A 17,046-nucleotide genomic window follows, 5' to 3' on the forward strand; every position below is an offset into this window, starting at 1 on the left:
GAGAGGATCTTCTCCCAGCACAGACTGAAACGCAACAGAAATATAATCTATTGCATTTCAAGGAAAAGGAAAATTAAGCAATCAAGGAAAAAAATCAATATTTGAGTTTCACAGTAGGCACAATAAGATAACAAAATTTTAGACTGCAACAGAATCCAGGAGGATGTCGTCAAACACTTAGGACCTCATCACAGCATCTACTGTATGAACATATGTACACATTTTTGTAAAAAAAAAACACTCCCAGTCATCATAAAAGGTTTTCTACCATCATGTACAGAGCTACTAGAAACTACTCTAAGAAATACTGCATATTAACAGAAAATGAGTTTACATATGATCATATTGCATAATTACTACAACTGAAGACAAAAGAAAAACAATCTTCTAACACAGGTTGGCGGGCCTGTCATCATCAACGGTAGAACACAAAAAAGATTAATCATAAACTCTATCCAGGCGACATGGTTACATCCTTCATAAGCAAAGTTTTAGTAAAATCAGGTCTTGGAGACACATTGCTCCACTTTCAGATTCCCATGGGTACAAACTGGGGCGGTATGCAGGGCTGGCGTCAGAGTGTATAACTCCCCGCACTCCGCATTTAGCAAAAGATCTCTGCTGTTGTCGAAAGCAAACATGTCCAATGTGTTTTTGCAGCTTGCTATAAACCTAAGCTGCGTCACTCTCCCCTCCTCCATAAACTTCAAAGTGCTGTTTTAGTTTAGCACTACAGGGAGATGCGGAGAGAAGCTCCTCTCGGCTGGCCTGCTTGGTAAGGGTAGAACACAGTCAGTTTTTGCCAGCAGAGCCTAGTCGGAGTACAGCTTGCTGAATAAATAAGCACTTCCCAAGCTGCCTCAAAAGTTAAACCACAATAACAGTGGAGCACTGACCAGTACTGTCTCTACAAGCAGGGGAAGGCTCCATCTGTAAACATGCATTGAAGCATTCATTCTATGTGCTTTGTTCCTGGAAACATTTTTAATGTATGTGTTCATATGGTAAAGAAAACCCAGTTTTGGTTTATGGAAGGACACTTACAAACTATAGAAATGACCAACGATTAAGCACAGCCTCTTACTCAGAGAAAGCTTTGAGTCATGTGAAACTCTCTCCAGATGTTTTGCTGAGCCTTGGTTACGGCATTTTATCCACAACGGGGAAATAACATGTTGACGAGGCACCAAAGGCTATATTTACTGCCGCTGCCCAGCTCAGCTGTCAAAAGGCTGAGTGGCACATACTTCCATGTTTGGGTTATTATAAAAGTAGGATATGCCCCTGATAGCTGGATTAAGCGGGGTAAAGGTATTTTTCGTGAGAGGAGAAGTACTGTAACAAAGAGTAGTTTCAGTACGTAGTCAGGGAATGGCTGCACACCTTCCCATATTCAAAAAAGCACAGCACACCAAAATAACTGCTTTTAGAGACAATTTGGACAGCTGCAACTAAATTGAGAGTACAGATATTCAATACCACAGCATAGAGTACACTGATGTTGTACACTGATGCAACCCTGAACATAAGGCCACTTTCAAACGAGTTTAGCCTCCAAACCTGGTCTTAGCTTCAAAATGAGAGCTTCATAAACAGTCAATCATCAAAAATCAACCGTCTTGACTGAAGTAATAGGACAAACTGGGTTTTGCATATCATCTCTTTGAAGCGCCATTTGGATGCCGCACACCCACCAATCAAAGAGGAAGCCATATGGTATCAAGACAGGTGTTAAAGAGAGTGGATCACAGAGGACCACACAGTCAACAAGCCTGTTAACCTTAAGTGGATTCCTTCCTCCAGCAAATGAACACTTAGAACTACTTGACAATTTGGATCTCAAAGTACAACAAATTTTCGAGAATTCATCTAAATAACACCCTTGAACATAAATATGTTTCATATGATGATTGACCACAGCTTGAAGTAGCCACACTTATTTCTTATCGGAAAAAGAGTCTGGTAACATGCCATTTGGATTGCATTACGGGGCATGTTTCAACTGATAGAGAGAAAGAAGTCCCTCCGCTCGCAATCTGTCAGTCCTACAACCTGTCACTGTATGTGTATGAATATGTTGCTGTTACACTTGTCCATCACACAGCCCCAAAAACATCCATCAGCATGCCAAACACTCCCAGAAACTCCTCGAGGAGTGAACATTCACAGAGGTGATTTATTTATTCCAACCACAGCAAGAGAGACCTGGACTAAGCATTTGGTTACTAGGTGCTAGTAGCTCTTTTTATTAACACAGACCCCAAACAATCCGAGAGAAATTTATTGTTCCTTGTTCCAGTCTGTTCTGATGGTGTTCTATTGCTTTTATTGTCATTCTGAGTGGAACACTAGCGTCCATGTAAACAGTGTCTCTGAAGAAACAATCTTGGTCTTATAAAAAATGCATCCCCTCGAACGAACACACATCGCAGACACAGTCATCAATTATGGGCGGCGCAGGCTTTAAGAAAACAAAAGGACGACTGAGGTGGCCCCACTGAAAATAATTAGAAAGAACAATCTGAGTGACAGTCTCCTGCTGAAAGACACAACTGCCTACCCCCCACTATGAAATGGCCAAATAATCATTTCTAATGCATCATTTAATGCTCCCTCTCAGCGTCTGTGGCCACAGATCGCCTCCCAGGTTGTGTGTTGACAGTTCATTAGGGGCTTTTACTAAACTGCGATTGTGCAGATTGGGTAATGAAGTGGTAGGGGTGGGGAACCCAGCGGGAAATACTATGCACAGATTACTACCTTGGTAGTAAGATGATGAAATCCTGTCACAACTAAGGATATGCTCACAGCTTCAAACAAAGGAAACAGGTCTGGTGTTTTTATGGCAAAAATATGGCCACTAGCTCTAGTATTTGATGCCTAGCAGGATATTGCAGAGACCAAATAAGATATTTGACTAATTGATGAGAGAATCAACATGCCAAAAAAAAACAACAACAAAAAAAAAAAACGTGGTGTAGCTGATTACTTAGTAGCAGCCCAGGCTGATTCAGCTGTCTTCACGTGTTGCTCTTCACGGACTACCCCGCTATGCCAGCAGCACCAAGACACTTTCTACAACATTTAAACTGTATCTCCTGACCAGTTAAACCACTGCCAATCAGTTATTCCACATGTTTTTGAATCTCAGTGGTATCTCTCATGGTACAAGCATGTGTATTTGAGCTACATCTGCTACAAGAAAATCTCAAGGGTTCAGTATTGATTTTCCATTGGCTAAACCATTAAGTGGATCTTCTGTTCCCTAAGAGGACACAGAGGTGTGAAAAGAGTTATAATGTCAGCATAATTCCTGCCAGCTTTGTGTTTCCACAACAGCAATGTTCCAAATTGAGTATCAAGAAAATATATTGCACACACCGTCACTGTCACACATCCACACACACACAATCTTATATTATATTGTGCATGTTAAGAGCTACCACGATAACTGTTTGTTTTCCTAATACACTACGTCAGTACGCCATATAACACATCTCTGTGTTTCTCCATACAATGGTACAAGAATACACATCAAGTATTTCACGCTTACCTTTCGTATTCCTTCCACTTCAAACCCACCGAGGTTTGCATAAAGCGAATGGTGTCTTTTTCCTAACAGCGACGTGGAGGTGATATTGGTTGAGCCTGCCTTGTCCAAGAGCCCGTGCTGTTTATTATCCTGCTCCCCCGAGCTTCTCAACTCTTGCTGTTGTCGCCCAAGAGCCTCAGCCTCCTCGCGGCTCTCCATGTCTGCGTGTGCCGGTGCAGGCTCGGGCTGCTCGGGCCGAGTGCACAGGTCATACATCACTCTCTGTCAAAGTCAAAGAGAGGAGATGAGATCGATATGACTAAATGAAAAACTCAGCCAAGACAGGGCCATCACAGACTTTTCATTTACTGGGGCAGAATTACACGGACCAGCTGTTGCAGGGTGACTTCAGAATGATTCAGATGTCACCGTTCTCACTTTGTCTGACAGTTCATAAGCAGGAATGTTTTTATTTTTTACATTTAATGTGAACTGTTTGAAAGCCAGCTAAGCGCTGTTCTCGTCGGGTCTGTCAGTAATGGAACTACAAACCTCATAGATCTGTGGAAAGTAGGATCGACAAAAATAGCACTAGTCCAGATTGTTGAGGTTCAGTGAAAAGCGTTACAGATGAACGAGGAGTTGTAAAGTAGCTCTTCTCTCTCTGCGCAGTGACGTCTTCCAAAATGAGGACAATCTGCTCCAAAGAGATATCACATATTCCCGGACTTGGCTTGGGAAGGCAATTCGACGACTGTCACTGCATGGTAGCATTCTTGAGCGTACTGTTGTTAGTGTTTGTCATGTGTGAGGCACACACATCCAGAGTCCTGCTCATTACACTGATATAGTCTGTTTTTTTTTTTCCTGTCTGTCACATCAAGGTGCTTTGTCATAAATAGAAAAAGAAGCCACACCAGTCCACTTCTTACTCTACGCATTGCTGAAACAGCCCATGTACCGTAGGCCCGAACTGAATATGAAACGAGAAGAGGCGTGTGATGGAGAAAAATACCCGAGAACGTTCTGACTAACAGGTCCCCGCTCCTGTCCCCATTCTCTCAGTGAGGCTCAGATGTGGGTGGCATGTTGACTCCTCAGCTGCGAGTCTCTCCTCATTGATGCCGCCGTGTCAAAATGCATTTCATCCGGACGCAATAAGAGTCGACAGGGCGTCTTAATCCCATTTTGGTAGCCGCGCCGTAAAGGTGAAGAAAGAGGACGAAGGGAAAAATGTGTGTGTAAGACGGCGAGTGTCGCTGAGAGGAGGGGGGCAGGGAGAGCTGCTCCCCCCTCGTCCTATCACAAAAAGGCAGGCTTCGAGACGGGGCCCAATCATTACAGGGACTAGAGCTCGTTTCCATGGAGACGACGCTGGAATGATGTCGGCTGCCTATTGATTGTTCAAGAGGCAGTAGACGCTGCAACAGAGGGAGACTGCAGGAGGCAAGTGTGTCCAATCCAGACTAATTCTAATGTTTTACTGCAGTTGATCACTAAAGAAACAAACAATAAATAATAAGATGTCAGACAAGTAACATGGAACTAGACTGGAACTAAAGCACTGATTCAACAATAAAAGTGGATGTATGGGGTTCCCACTTCCTAAATTCAAATGAACAATTTTTTTAAAAAAGATTAAGGATTAAGGATAATAATGGGGGGACATCGGCAGTATTCAACCTAACCTACATTTAAGTTCTTTATTTTTGTTAACTGCAAAGAGTTAACTTTTCTAGAGAGCAATCATGACTTTTATCAAAGAGACTTGTTTCATTTATTTTTAAGCTAGACCACAGAAAACTGGAGAAATCTTTGCGGGTGACAGTCATATGATAATAAAGAAGCCTTAAACTACTTCAGACTGGCTGGAGAAGTTGATATTCCGCTACACAACCCTTCCCCTGTCATATGTAACAGGCCGCTGCAATCCACCTACTCTAATCTCATCTCAAAATAGCTAAACAGAGTGGGCCGCGGCTTTAAAGTACGTTCAGAAATATGCTTGGTAAACCAATACCATGGACACCGTTTAGCAGGCCTGATCAGAAAATGCAGGACAACAGCTGACAGAAAGAGCCATAACATTATGACCACTCACAGCCAATGGTTTTCTCACTATCGTGGCACCTGTCAGTGGGTGGGATATATTACGCAGAAAATGAACATTTTATCATCCAAATCTGATGTGTAAGAGGCAGGAAAAACGGGAGAGTAGAAGGATTTTTGCAACTTTGACAACAGCAAAACTGTGATGGACAGAACATTTCTGAGACAAGTTTAGGCCTGCTCGGCATTGATCAGTACCTATGAACAGTGGTCCAAATAAGGGTCGCATCGGTGAGACAGGCAAACAACTCTGATCCCTGGGAGCTCTAGCTTTGCAGAACTTGATCGCTGTACACTTCAGAAATGGAACATATCGTAAAATTGAATAATGAGACCTAAGAGGGTTGTGAATTAATCATTACCATTGTTTTCAGGCCCGTGTTAATAAATGGAGTCACATTCTCATTTGACTGTTCCGTCTGCACGCTGCGTATTAATCACATTTCTAGAGATGTTTATTGAAAATGTGGATATTTTTCTTCTCTTATCGGATCTGTTCTAGACTCGTCTGCAGAAGGTCAAACTATATTTTGTTGCTGATGCCGTAGAGTGGCTGCTTTGATAAAGTGCAACAGTCTGCCTTCTGTTCCAATAAAGGTCAACATCAGAGAAGCCATAGCTGCTGCAGCAAGTTAAAAATAGACATTTTCCCTCAGCTTTCTGAAGTAGACAACTACCAACGCAGTGCAGTTAACAACAGAATTAGTCACATTAATGATGGCTTGACGTGGAAAATCCTATTTATCCTACTTTTTTAACATGCGTAGTGTCAGTAAAACAGAGGAAAGGCTGACTCTAACACATGGAAAGGTTAAAAAATGAGAGCTCACACACGCTCTTTTTTTGCCTTAACAACCTAACATTTCTCAGCATCAGTCTATCTCATTATAATTTACATTTTGCTCACACGAGCATAGCTACAGTAGCCCAAAGACTGTAAACGACTCCGGTTCTCAACTTCTGTTCTGCTTCAGCTCCTTTGACAGTTTAAATTCACCCCCTGATTGGAAACAGTGGCGCTAACAGCAAAGCAGCCAACTAGGAACAAAACGTGTGAAATTGCTGCAGCACACATGACCACTGCTATCAGCAGGAATATTTTATCACAGGCTTCAGAGAGAATAAATAAATTAGCCAAACTGAGGATAAAACAAAGAAAAGATTGCTCAGCATTTTTAATAGTATGTCGAGCCACATATGGTCTGCACAGAAAGGAGCCGGTGCCAAGTCCATTACGGCTCAGTGGTATTGACGTCCTTTCACACAAACATATTTTGACAGGGTCTCCCCCTCTGCCTGCCACCAGGCTGCAGAGCAGGCAGCTGGTCAATTACAAATTAGATGAAATTTTGCATTTAGCTAAACGGCAACCATTCAATAACTGTCAACTTACTGAATTTTCTATTTTACTTGTATCATTGTGAAGTCTTACATTTAGTAAAAACCAAATGAGCTGCACTAAGGTAGGTAATTATTTCCGAGCTCAAAATCATGTTTCTCCTTGAAAATTTATTACCATAGCACAGATAGATGTTTTTAGAAAAAAAAAACTGTTTCAGTGTAAGGAAAAATTTCCATAAATACATAAACGCAGAATACAGTAGTTCCCCTCTCTAAAGCATGAATACTTACTAAAGAACACCGCCTAGCCATCCTTGTTTTAAAAGGCATTTGCATTTGGACACTTTAAAAACTGAGCTCAACTCAACGCAGCACCAAAAGGGTTACTCCTTTGCAGCACTGTGCAATAAATAAAAAATCACCAGAAGGACTGACAAGAGGGTCCTGCGGTATAGACACAGTTCAGGCTTTGATTCGTTTATCAATTCCCTCTCTATAACCTGATCAAAAATCTCTGATTGAAGCAAACTGACCCACTTCTGCCACTCCAAGAAAAGCTTAAACACATCCACCTAAGTCTATACTTGAACTGGGTTTTAAAATTTAATAGATGGACTGGGCTAGTACCTTTACACTGTATTATGATGGGGATTATATATATTCTTAGTGTTACTACAAGAGCTGTGATTGGTCCTCTTGGCAGTAGCGTGTTTCCGCTTTAGTATCTCTGGTTAATTCTCCATCTCTGCAAGTTTCAAATTGATTGTTTTGGATCAATAAAGATGGAAAACGTCGAGGAAGGTTCCGAGATACAAACACTTGTGTGAACTGTCCTCTGTGACATTTACACCAATGTTTCAGTTGTCATTGTTGAAAGTGAAGCATGAAGTAGAAACAAAAATTAATCCAACTGACAAAAAAACAAAACACAGTGCCTACTAGTACCAGCACAAGCATAAATGAATCGCACTGGTGCAGGTAGGTAGGATGCCGTCTGTGCCCCATGGAGCCATAACCCACACGAGACAGTGATATTAGAATGCTTTGGTTTTCACTGATGTACAGAATGAAGTGCATGTATATATCACATTTTAGAGCTGCTTTTTCATTTAGCCTAATTTTCATATGGTTTGTGCAGTTTGAATAAAGAGTGAGAATTAAATAACACAGAATGTGGCCTGCCTCAATGAGAACTAGCTGTCCAGGCTGTGCTCTTCACTTACAACTAACTAATGGAGAGAGATGCTTTGTCAGAGCAACAGGGCAGAAAACAACACAATTGCAACACTGTCTGAGACATGCAAAAGAAGTGTTATGAGACCATGGCAGAATGAATTAGGCTTTGGCAGGCTGCCATATTGTTTACATTCAATTGTCCTGGGTCATTACAACAATTTTATAAATGCTTGTCAGGCCAGATTAAACTGCTATAGGCTGTAGTTAACCCACAACAGCTTTAGCATACATCCTGCAAAGTTCTACTCTGAAAGCAACAAAGAGTTTATATATATATATATATATATTTATATATATATATATATATATTTACTACACCAGTCATATTACAATTTGATAAAACAACTTTACACTCCTGGGAAAATGATATACTTTGTTGACTAGAGAATTGAAAGCAAGTAATTACAGTGCCTGCAGCAAGCAGATATTAAAATAGCTTTTCTAAATTAAGTATGAGCAAAAGTTTGAGTAACTCTTCTACAGCAAGTTGGAAAATAAGGTCAAAATAAGGTCAAAAGTTTTAATTAAAATAACACTCTCAATAACAACACAGCTAGGGGCTTTTATAAGCAACTGATGCATGTAAAGCAGACGACTACATTTTTCACACTACGCATTCATATCAGAGTTTGCACTGAAATGTTATTAAAGAAATGTCAGTAGAGAGAAACTGTGGAAGTCAAGGCAAAATCTGGAAGAGTACCAAACCTTGAAGGAAAAACAGAAAAGCAGAAAGGCGTGACTTCAGAGGAGCTTCAGAAAGGTTTAGCCGACACAGGACTGATGATGCACAAAGAGGCTTTGCATGGAAGAGTGATCAGAAAGAAAGTTTGCAATCTCAGCAAAAGTCAAAGTCTGTAAAGCAACATCTGGGAAAGCCAGAAACAAGTGCTTTGGGTTAAAACTGAGGTTAATGGTTGCATTTCTTTGATGATTGTGGACAAAGAATTGAAATAAAAGTATTCTGAGACAAAGTCACTGTTTACAGTGAGACCTCAAGAGGGGTTTTGCAACATTCTGCATCACACTGGCATTAGCTAGTGTCTAGCTCTCCATTTAATTGTTTGTATTGTTAGAAAAATAGAATAAACTCCAAATGGAAGTGCTACCAGTTGCTGTTTTCCATCTTCCAGCTGCTGATCATGCATCACTTCTGCCTTCAGGGCTGTGCAGTAGGTTAACATTTTCCAAACTGACACCATTAGTCCAACAACCGTCTGTTTCCAATTCATTTGTGAAGGGTTTGTACAACGTGCCTAATGATTATTAATCTTAACAATAGACTAAATGACAGTCAGCTGTGTTCACCGGACTGAAGCAAACCGATATTAGATTAGTTTCTATGAATGTTTTATCTCTCATAATGAGGACTCAATAGGAGTCAGTTGGTGAACAACAGTCATTGATAAAAACGTCCAATATATTGTGTGGATTATTCACATCTGTGATAAATCAGTATCAATATAATGTTTTTTTTATGTTTAAAGATAATGATAAACCTTGACCAACCAATCTTGTCCTAAAAGTAAGAGGGCATAAATGTACATGCTTAATGTAAATGCTTAATTCCAATTAACTTGTGACCTACAAATCAAGGTTAAAGCAAACTCCACTTTAGCATTCCCTGTGTGCTGTTTGACCTCTAGTAGTGCTACAAGCAGCTTTTAAACGGGAGGGTTTCCAGTCCCCAAGCATGAGGATGCATGCACAGGAATGTGTTTATGTGTAGTAAGGTTTCCCACTATTCCACAAATCCACAGGTGGTTTAAGAGGCAAAGATATGATGGTGGTATATACACAAGTGAAAGACTGTAAATATACAAGAAATATACAAGTTATGCTGTGATATGTCATCATGATTTGGCCTAAAATCCTCAGTGTTTAAGTGTAAAGAGTATAAGAAGGCCACCAACGATGGCCCCTACACCTCCATACACCACAATTCCCCCAAGGTACTGGATATTCAGCTCACCATTTCCAAATTAACAAGCAAAAAGGTTCATTTGGAAAAATGTAGCAGCTCACCTTCATTTTTCTCTCCATGCATTTGGAGGGCGATGACTCGTCTGACCCAGAGGACTCAGCAGTGGAGGAGGGCCGGCGGTCCCAGCCGGCATGGGGAGTGTTTTGAGGGTGACAAATTTTCAGAGAGCTGCCCTGACAGGTGTCCACGACTGCAGCACTGGCGCAGGGGTCAACCGCACACAAGTCCCTGCCTGAAGGCTGCTTCCACCGATCTTGTTGGGGTTTCCTTTTAGGCGAGTGGGAGGCTCTCCGGGATCTCTGTAGCGAAGCGCTGGCGCTGGTTAGGCGAGGCCTCGTCCAACAGGAGTTCCTGTTGTCTTCCTGGACTGGCTTCCTTGTGACACTCTCAAAAATGTAGCTGGGTGGTCCCGCTCTCTGCTTCCCCTGCAACAGCCTTCCATGGGTCTCTAGCAGGTGGCAGAGTAAGACGGCTTTTTCTAGCTCAAAGTCCTGCCTGTGATGCAATTTATAGGCTGCCTGCTCACCATTAATCTTCTCATACAGTGTCAGCAGCAACTGTTCCAGCTTTGAGTAAGTTTGCTCACTGCTATCACAAAATGCATTTCTCCCTACGGACACATCCTTACCGTGTTGTCCGCTGTGTTTAATGCTAACCTCCTTAGCCAGGATATGAGCACAGCTGTTAAACTTTCTGTCCCTTTGGCACCTTCCCCTCGCCTTCAGCTCCCTCACAGTCCTCTGCTGCTCCTTCTCAGCTTCTTCTCGCAGGCGCCTGAGCTCCACACCGAGCTGCCCATGGGACCGCTGCGATCGAGCTTTCGCCGCTTCCAGGTCGGCCCTCAGCCTCTCCAGCTCTCGCCTGTAGTCCGTCCGGACCTGTCGTGGTGTCTTGGATGACAGTGCCAGAGGGTTATCCCTGTCTTGCCTCATGATGCCTCATTCACAGCAAAAACATGCAAGGAAGTATTCACGTCTAAAGACGAGGGCCATGCCTCAGAACTGAGAGGAGGAGAGGTGGGAGGTTGTCAGACATGCAGCATGCACTTATGAAATCTGGTCACTGGAAAGATGAGACAATGGAAGGTGTGAGAGAAATGGAAAAATTGGTCAAATGTTGCAGGTTAATGTGGCAAAAAGAAATCAAATGAAATAAGATACGATGAAAGTGACAACAGACCACGATTTTAGAATTTATTAGAAAGCTTTAGAAATTATGTAAAAAAAAATTGCGCCTTTCGGTTTTAGGGACGATTAAGAATAATAAAGTCGCAATCACAGGTAACACACCGCTGACATCTTGTGTCAACAAACCCTGCAGCCCCCTCTGTGGGTTTGTGTCTGGCTACGCTGCGCTGCCAAACATTTCAACTATTCCCTCAGCTGCGTTTAAATCGGAAATGTTTCAATTTGTCGTCTAAAATTAGCTCCGTGGATAGTAGCTCGCCTGAAACTATTTACTCACACGATTAATGGAGCTAATGCTTAAGGAGCCTGGCATAACGTTGAGCTGAGGATGCAACAAGTGGCCGGTGGACTCGGAGCAGACAGCTCTGCACCGTTAGCTATCAACCGTAAAACACAGGGTCACTTATCAATGGCTCAACCGAGAGTCGGTGTGGACTCCGGTGACGGCTCAAGTTACACGGGGCACGAGGGCTCCGTTAATTCGAGCTAATTAATTAGCTTGACCTAGCCTTAGCAAAAAAAAAAAAAAAAAAAAAAAAGTGTTACACGGTGAAATGGGTGACGCTGAGACACGTAACGTTGTTTAATAACACGGACAGCAACTCACCCGAGCTGTAAATGTTTAGCTGCTACGTCTAGTTAGCCAGTGCTAGCTAACCGTTAAGTTTTCTGGACATAACTTGTGTCAAGCTCACCTCTCAGCGGACTCAGCTGTCTTATTTAACTTTTTCATCAGCGCAGACCTCTCTCAGGGGCCATGCTCTTGTCGGCATCCAAACTATCTGTTATAACAACTCCGAGGGTGGTGGCGTTAGTTGTTAAAGGTCCGCAGAGCCATGCGAGCAGGGGTTTGTTTATGTAGCGGAGGACACTAGTGTCACTCACACACAGGCACACACACACACGGTGTCCACAGCGCCATCCCGTCCAGAAGCACTGCTGCCTTCACGGACGACATGGATGGATGGATGGATGGATGGATGGATAGATAGATAGATAGATAGATAGATAGATAGATAGATAGATAGATAGATAGATAGATAGATAGATATGTTTAATTATTTAATTCTTCCTAATGCCCAGTTAATGTAAGTGTCTTTTCTACATGTATTTACAGGTTTGCGTGTTTAGTGTCCGTTTACAATTACAGTATTTCCGACAATCCCTGAAGGCAACATCACCACTGTGTCTAACAAACATGTGGGAGATCGGTGACCACTAGTGGCTGAACGCTGCTAATGCTGGCCTGCTACGTTTGCTGCCTGGTTTCTTTTCATTAGAGGGGTTATTGCACTAGAGTACTTTAAAGTTGACGTAAAAATGAGTCATTAGTTTAACTATCCTTTAAAGTCTTTTCCGAATGCTCCCAAAGAGCTAAATTACTCAACCAAGTAATGGTCAAGTCAGTGGAGGATTATACACAACCTGCATTACTTTTCTTTATGTTGTGATCATGTGCACGTCTTCCAACCAGCATTGTGAGTTCTTTGTCACAGAAGACAAATTTTGTTTTGCGAGGACTGCTGTCACTTTAAGACTGCACTTTAGGACTGCACACTTTAAAATTATTCACTGCAGATTCGGATATTGTGCATTGTAGTTGTTCACTGATTTGGGATACGGTTACTTTTTCATAACTGAGCCACAGTGAATGTTTCTAGTAACATTCACACTTAAATTGCTTTTTTAACAGGAGCAAGTCACAATGTCTGCTGAGAATCCACTGTGAATTTTCACAGAATTTCAAATGTTAGCAAATGTAAAAGACTGAGTGCCTACGTGTAATACAGTCCTGATAAATCTTCCCCTGTGTCTCATTTATTGGATAACAGGGAAACAGGAAGAGAAAGAAAGACAGACTTAAGGCGCTGCAGGCTGGTTTAAAGTTTTAGATCAAAGTTTACTGAGACTCGACAGTCACACAGGACTTAAAAGGGACTTCCGCACGAAGACAGGAGATCGGAAATGCTCTCATTAATTTAAAAAATATGTGTAGTGTATGAAGGAAAATGGAAAAATCATGCAGAAAAAATCCAAGTCCAGACACTTGAAGGGGTTTGTAAAGGCCTTTAATTCAAACGGCTGGAGTCATTAAATAAAACACCTATGCATTTTGGTTTGCGCCTTCTTCAAAGTGTGGAAAAAACAATGAAACAGAGTGATTGTAGCTGTAATTGGCACAGATATGCAGCATTAGAACATGCACCGTTTTCTTTTCAGCCTCTAGGTCATAGATATCACTCTCACACAAAAGTCATTCTGACAAATTGTCCATGCTCAGTGTGGACAACAAATAAAATCTACTGTAGAAGGTAAGGCTGACACTACAATGTGTAAAATCACCACTACAACATATAAAATAACTCATCCAATGCAATGAGTTTATAGTATCATAAAACACACTTGAGTTACGTTCTTGTTTTAACGAGACAAAAAGACTCAAAACACATCCCTGAGACAAAAAGTACTTTTATGACCATCTCTACAAAAAAGATGTGAGGTCAAAGTCATCATTGATACCAGGATGACTTGTGGCCTTATGGGCTTCAATCTCTGACACTTTTAGGGTTGAATCACTTCCGTGCTGTGTTTCTAGGAAGTGTTTGGCCGTGTTCAAGTTTCCAGTCCAAATGTCATATCTATGCTCGTCTACCATATCCCTCAGCCTCCTCTGGGTGAAGCCGACATAGAAACAGCCACAGACGCATTAAGGTCGGTACACAAGGCGGGTGGTATTACAACTTGTGGAGGTAGTGACAGAATAAGTTTTGTTACTAAAAACTTCTCTAAAGGTGTTAGTTTTCTTCATATTGTCACGTACTTGCAGTTACCACAGCAAAAATTGCCCTTTGGACGACAAAGCCAAGTGTCAGGTTTGGAAGCTGAAAGGTAACTCCTGACTAATTTGTCCTTGATGGTTGGGGCCCAGGGGAAAATATACCATATGATGTCCCAATTTTTCTTTATGATGTGTTATCATTATCTTTAAGAGTGATATTTCTTGACTCCAGCCCGTTGAATTATAGGTCTTTTCAAACCCATTTGAGTGCCTGGACCTGGATCTTTTCTGCATTTTTCTGCACAATTTTTCCATTTTCCCTCAGTCATTAGTTCCCTTTCCAGAGCACCATAGCTTTGAGGGACACCGGTAGTGCTCCAGCCATTTTCCTTTTCTTTATGGGTAGTGCATATTCAGACTAATTGCAAAATTAAGTTCAAGTGTCCAAGGAAGTGACTAATCAGAAAGTAGGGACGGAAAGTCAACAGCAGGATCTAGTGGACAGGTGGGGTATAGCAGGAACTTGGGAGAGAGAGGAACCTGCAGGTGTTGGCATCGTCCACCGCAGTTTCACGTTGTCTTATACCGTCTCACCATGACATCACGTTGGTTGTAGACATCATTAGCCCCGGTGTCACATCACATTATCCTGATATTAGGTTTAGATATCTTGCATTGTACTCACAAACAAACCTCCCTGTGTGCCTTCATGTTTACACTCTGGTCATCACATTATTTTATCACAACAGCACAAAAGTGAGTTTAAAGAATACCAGATGTGGTTTTAAACGGTTTTCAAATAAGCCAAACGCACAAAAACTAGTTACAACCCGATGAACAAGAATGCATTGTTAAACATGACCCTCGGGACCTTGATAAAATGCTTCCTGAGATCTCACTATTTGGCAAAGGCAGTCACACTGAAATGTTTAAATCCTCAAAGGTATGTACATACCTTTTCAATATCATGTTGCCAAAAGCCACAAAACCCTGTTCGACCGCTGGGGGGCATTTGTATTAGCACAGAGTTACTCTGCATTTTTTCTCTTTTTAATCAATGCTAATGTAAGAGCAGAATCACCATTAGATTTCTAATGGCCTGTGTTCGGTGTGAAGATGGAAGATACAGAGATAGACAGAAAGAGAGAGCCCAGCATACCACTCTGCGTTATCAGGGTGTCCTTGGGCCGCTCCCTCTTTCATTCCCATCTCTGTCTGCTCACGTGTGGCAGACTGTGGAGAAGAGACAGACGCTAGTAGAGGGCAAAAACACCGCAACAAACCCAAACTCCTGCTGCTGGATGTCCTTAATACTCTTATTTGAAAGCACATTTCACAACACCGTGGTGATACTGCTAATATTATCTGTCTTGATTGTGATGTGCGGTCTATAAATAGTATCTTGTGTGTGCATATGCCTTGCATCAGCCCTATTTCTGTCTGATTAATCTGAAGGCACGCACAAGACATGAACATATCCCTGTGCTCATCTTTACACACACAGTATGTTCTTGCACATATGGCTTCTGTATTTTCAGAGTGCCATCTGTGAGCTTACAACCCCCCATTTCTGCCCTGACTCTTTTCTATATATATATATTTCTCTAAAACCACCAGTTCACATTGTCAGTGTACGTACCTTACGTAATTCTGTAGATCTACAATATCATTTTAGATTGTGCAGTGTCTCGATTTCACTTGGGTTCTGATTTACTTTACTGGAAAGTCTGTGATGATGTAACTTTCTCTAATTTGTACTGAAATGACAGTTCAAGTAAAACATTTGTTAAACAGGTTTCATTCACATCTGCCAAATGACCAGCGGCAGACATAGTGCTGCCTTACACTCTCTTATTCCAAGACATTTGATTCACTGTTTTCTTGTTTCACTTAAAGACAGGGTCCAAGACAAAGGTGCCAGGATGTCATTTTGCACCATTTATCTCAAGTTCAAATTTACGAGCCCCATAGCTAGAGGGCAATAGCATATAAATGTAGATAACCAATGCCTTTGTGGAAACTGGATGCCGTATAACCATACAGGTAGTCTGTGAATTTGTTCTGCACTATTAGTATTACAGTACAAAGATAACAAGAACTCTCACAATAGCTGGCCTAACCAAATCGTGGACATCCTAACAAGGCATGTACTCCAGAAACACCATAATTCCCAACTGAGAATAGCCCATTTGCTCACATTATGCGTCTCCGCCCAGAAATTCAGCTGGGAGACTGGACTTCCTTGAGCCCTTTCTTCTCTCAGACCTTTTGTTTCCAGTAGCTTTGTTTCCTATTGTCACCCAGGCTCTGTTGACTGGAGCACCCGTCCCAGTAACTGACTTTATTGTGCCTCTTTATAGTAAATGTGACATGTTTAGCTACTGGGATGGAAGAAGGAAACAATTTTCTCAAGTATCCCACAAAAATTCAGACTCCAGAATTAGCCATACAAAGAAGTTACACACCTGTAATGAGATATATTTGATGACAAACGATCCCCTTTCTAGGTACATGAAAAGCAATTGGGGATGTTTAGCTTCCCGTCACAGGCGTGGATCGATCTAGTCAGGCTCGTACTTCAGCTAAGACCATCTCCATATCACCGTATGTCTTAGCTGGGAAAACATGTCAAAGTCAAAGTGACATTTATTGTCAATTCTTCCATACGTGCAGCACTAACACAGGATTGAAATTTGTCTGCTCAAAGGCCTACGGTGCAACAACTTAAAAATAAAATAGGAGATAAAAATAAGTCATGATGGGGCTGATGAGACCCACAACTTGATGACTAGGTTGGAGCTATCCATTGATGTGCAATCATGTGTCAGTGGAGTGAAGAACTGAGGGCTCAGGTCTCAGCTCCTCCTGTCCCTGTGAT

At 41.8% G+C, this 17,046-nt stretch overlaps 1 protein-coding gene across 12 annotated transcripts in view; it reads right to left on the reverse strand.

Annotated features, from left to right (window-relative positions):
• LOC125021121 (peripheral-type benzodiazepine receptor-associated protein 1) overlaps positions 1–12,313 on the reverse strand; it is a 58,952-nt gene extending 46,639 nt beyond the window's left edge. For 11 of the 12 annotated variants that reach the window (XM_047607005.1, XM_047607008.1, XM_047607015.1 and 8 more), the window contains exons 1-3: positions 12,085–12,313; positions 10,244–11,264; positions 3,554–3,814 (exon numbers count right to left, since the gene is read on the reverse strand). In XM_047607005.1, coding sequence (XP_047462961.1) covers positions 3,554–3,814; positions 10,244–11,134 — 1,152 coding nt within the window. In that variant the 5' untranslated portion in view covers positions 11,135–11,264; positions 12,085–12,313. Of the gene's footprint in view, positions 1–3,553; positions 3,815–4,084; positions 4,790–10,243; positions 11,265–12,084 lie in introns of those variants that run through there. The other variant, XM_047607014.1, reaches the window with a different exon arrangement.
• Between the last annotated feature and the right edge of the window lie 4,733 nt (positions 12,314–17,046).

This window comes from Mugil cephalus, chromosome 15 (assembly GCF_022458985.1).
Source record: "Mugil cephalus isolate CIBA_MC_2020 chromosome 15, CIBA_Mcephalus_1.1, whole genome shotgun sequence".
NCBI classification, from domain to species: domain Eukaryota; kingdom Metazoa; phylum Chordata; class Actinopteri; order Mugiliformes; family Mugilidae; genus Mugil; species Mugil cephalus.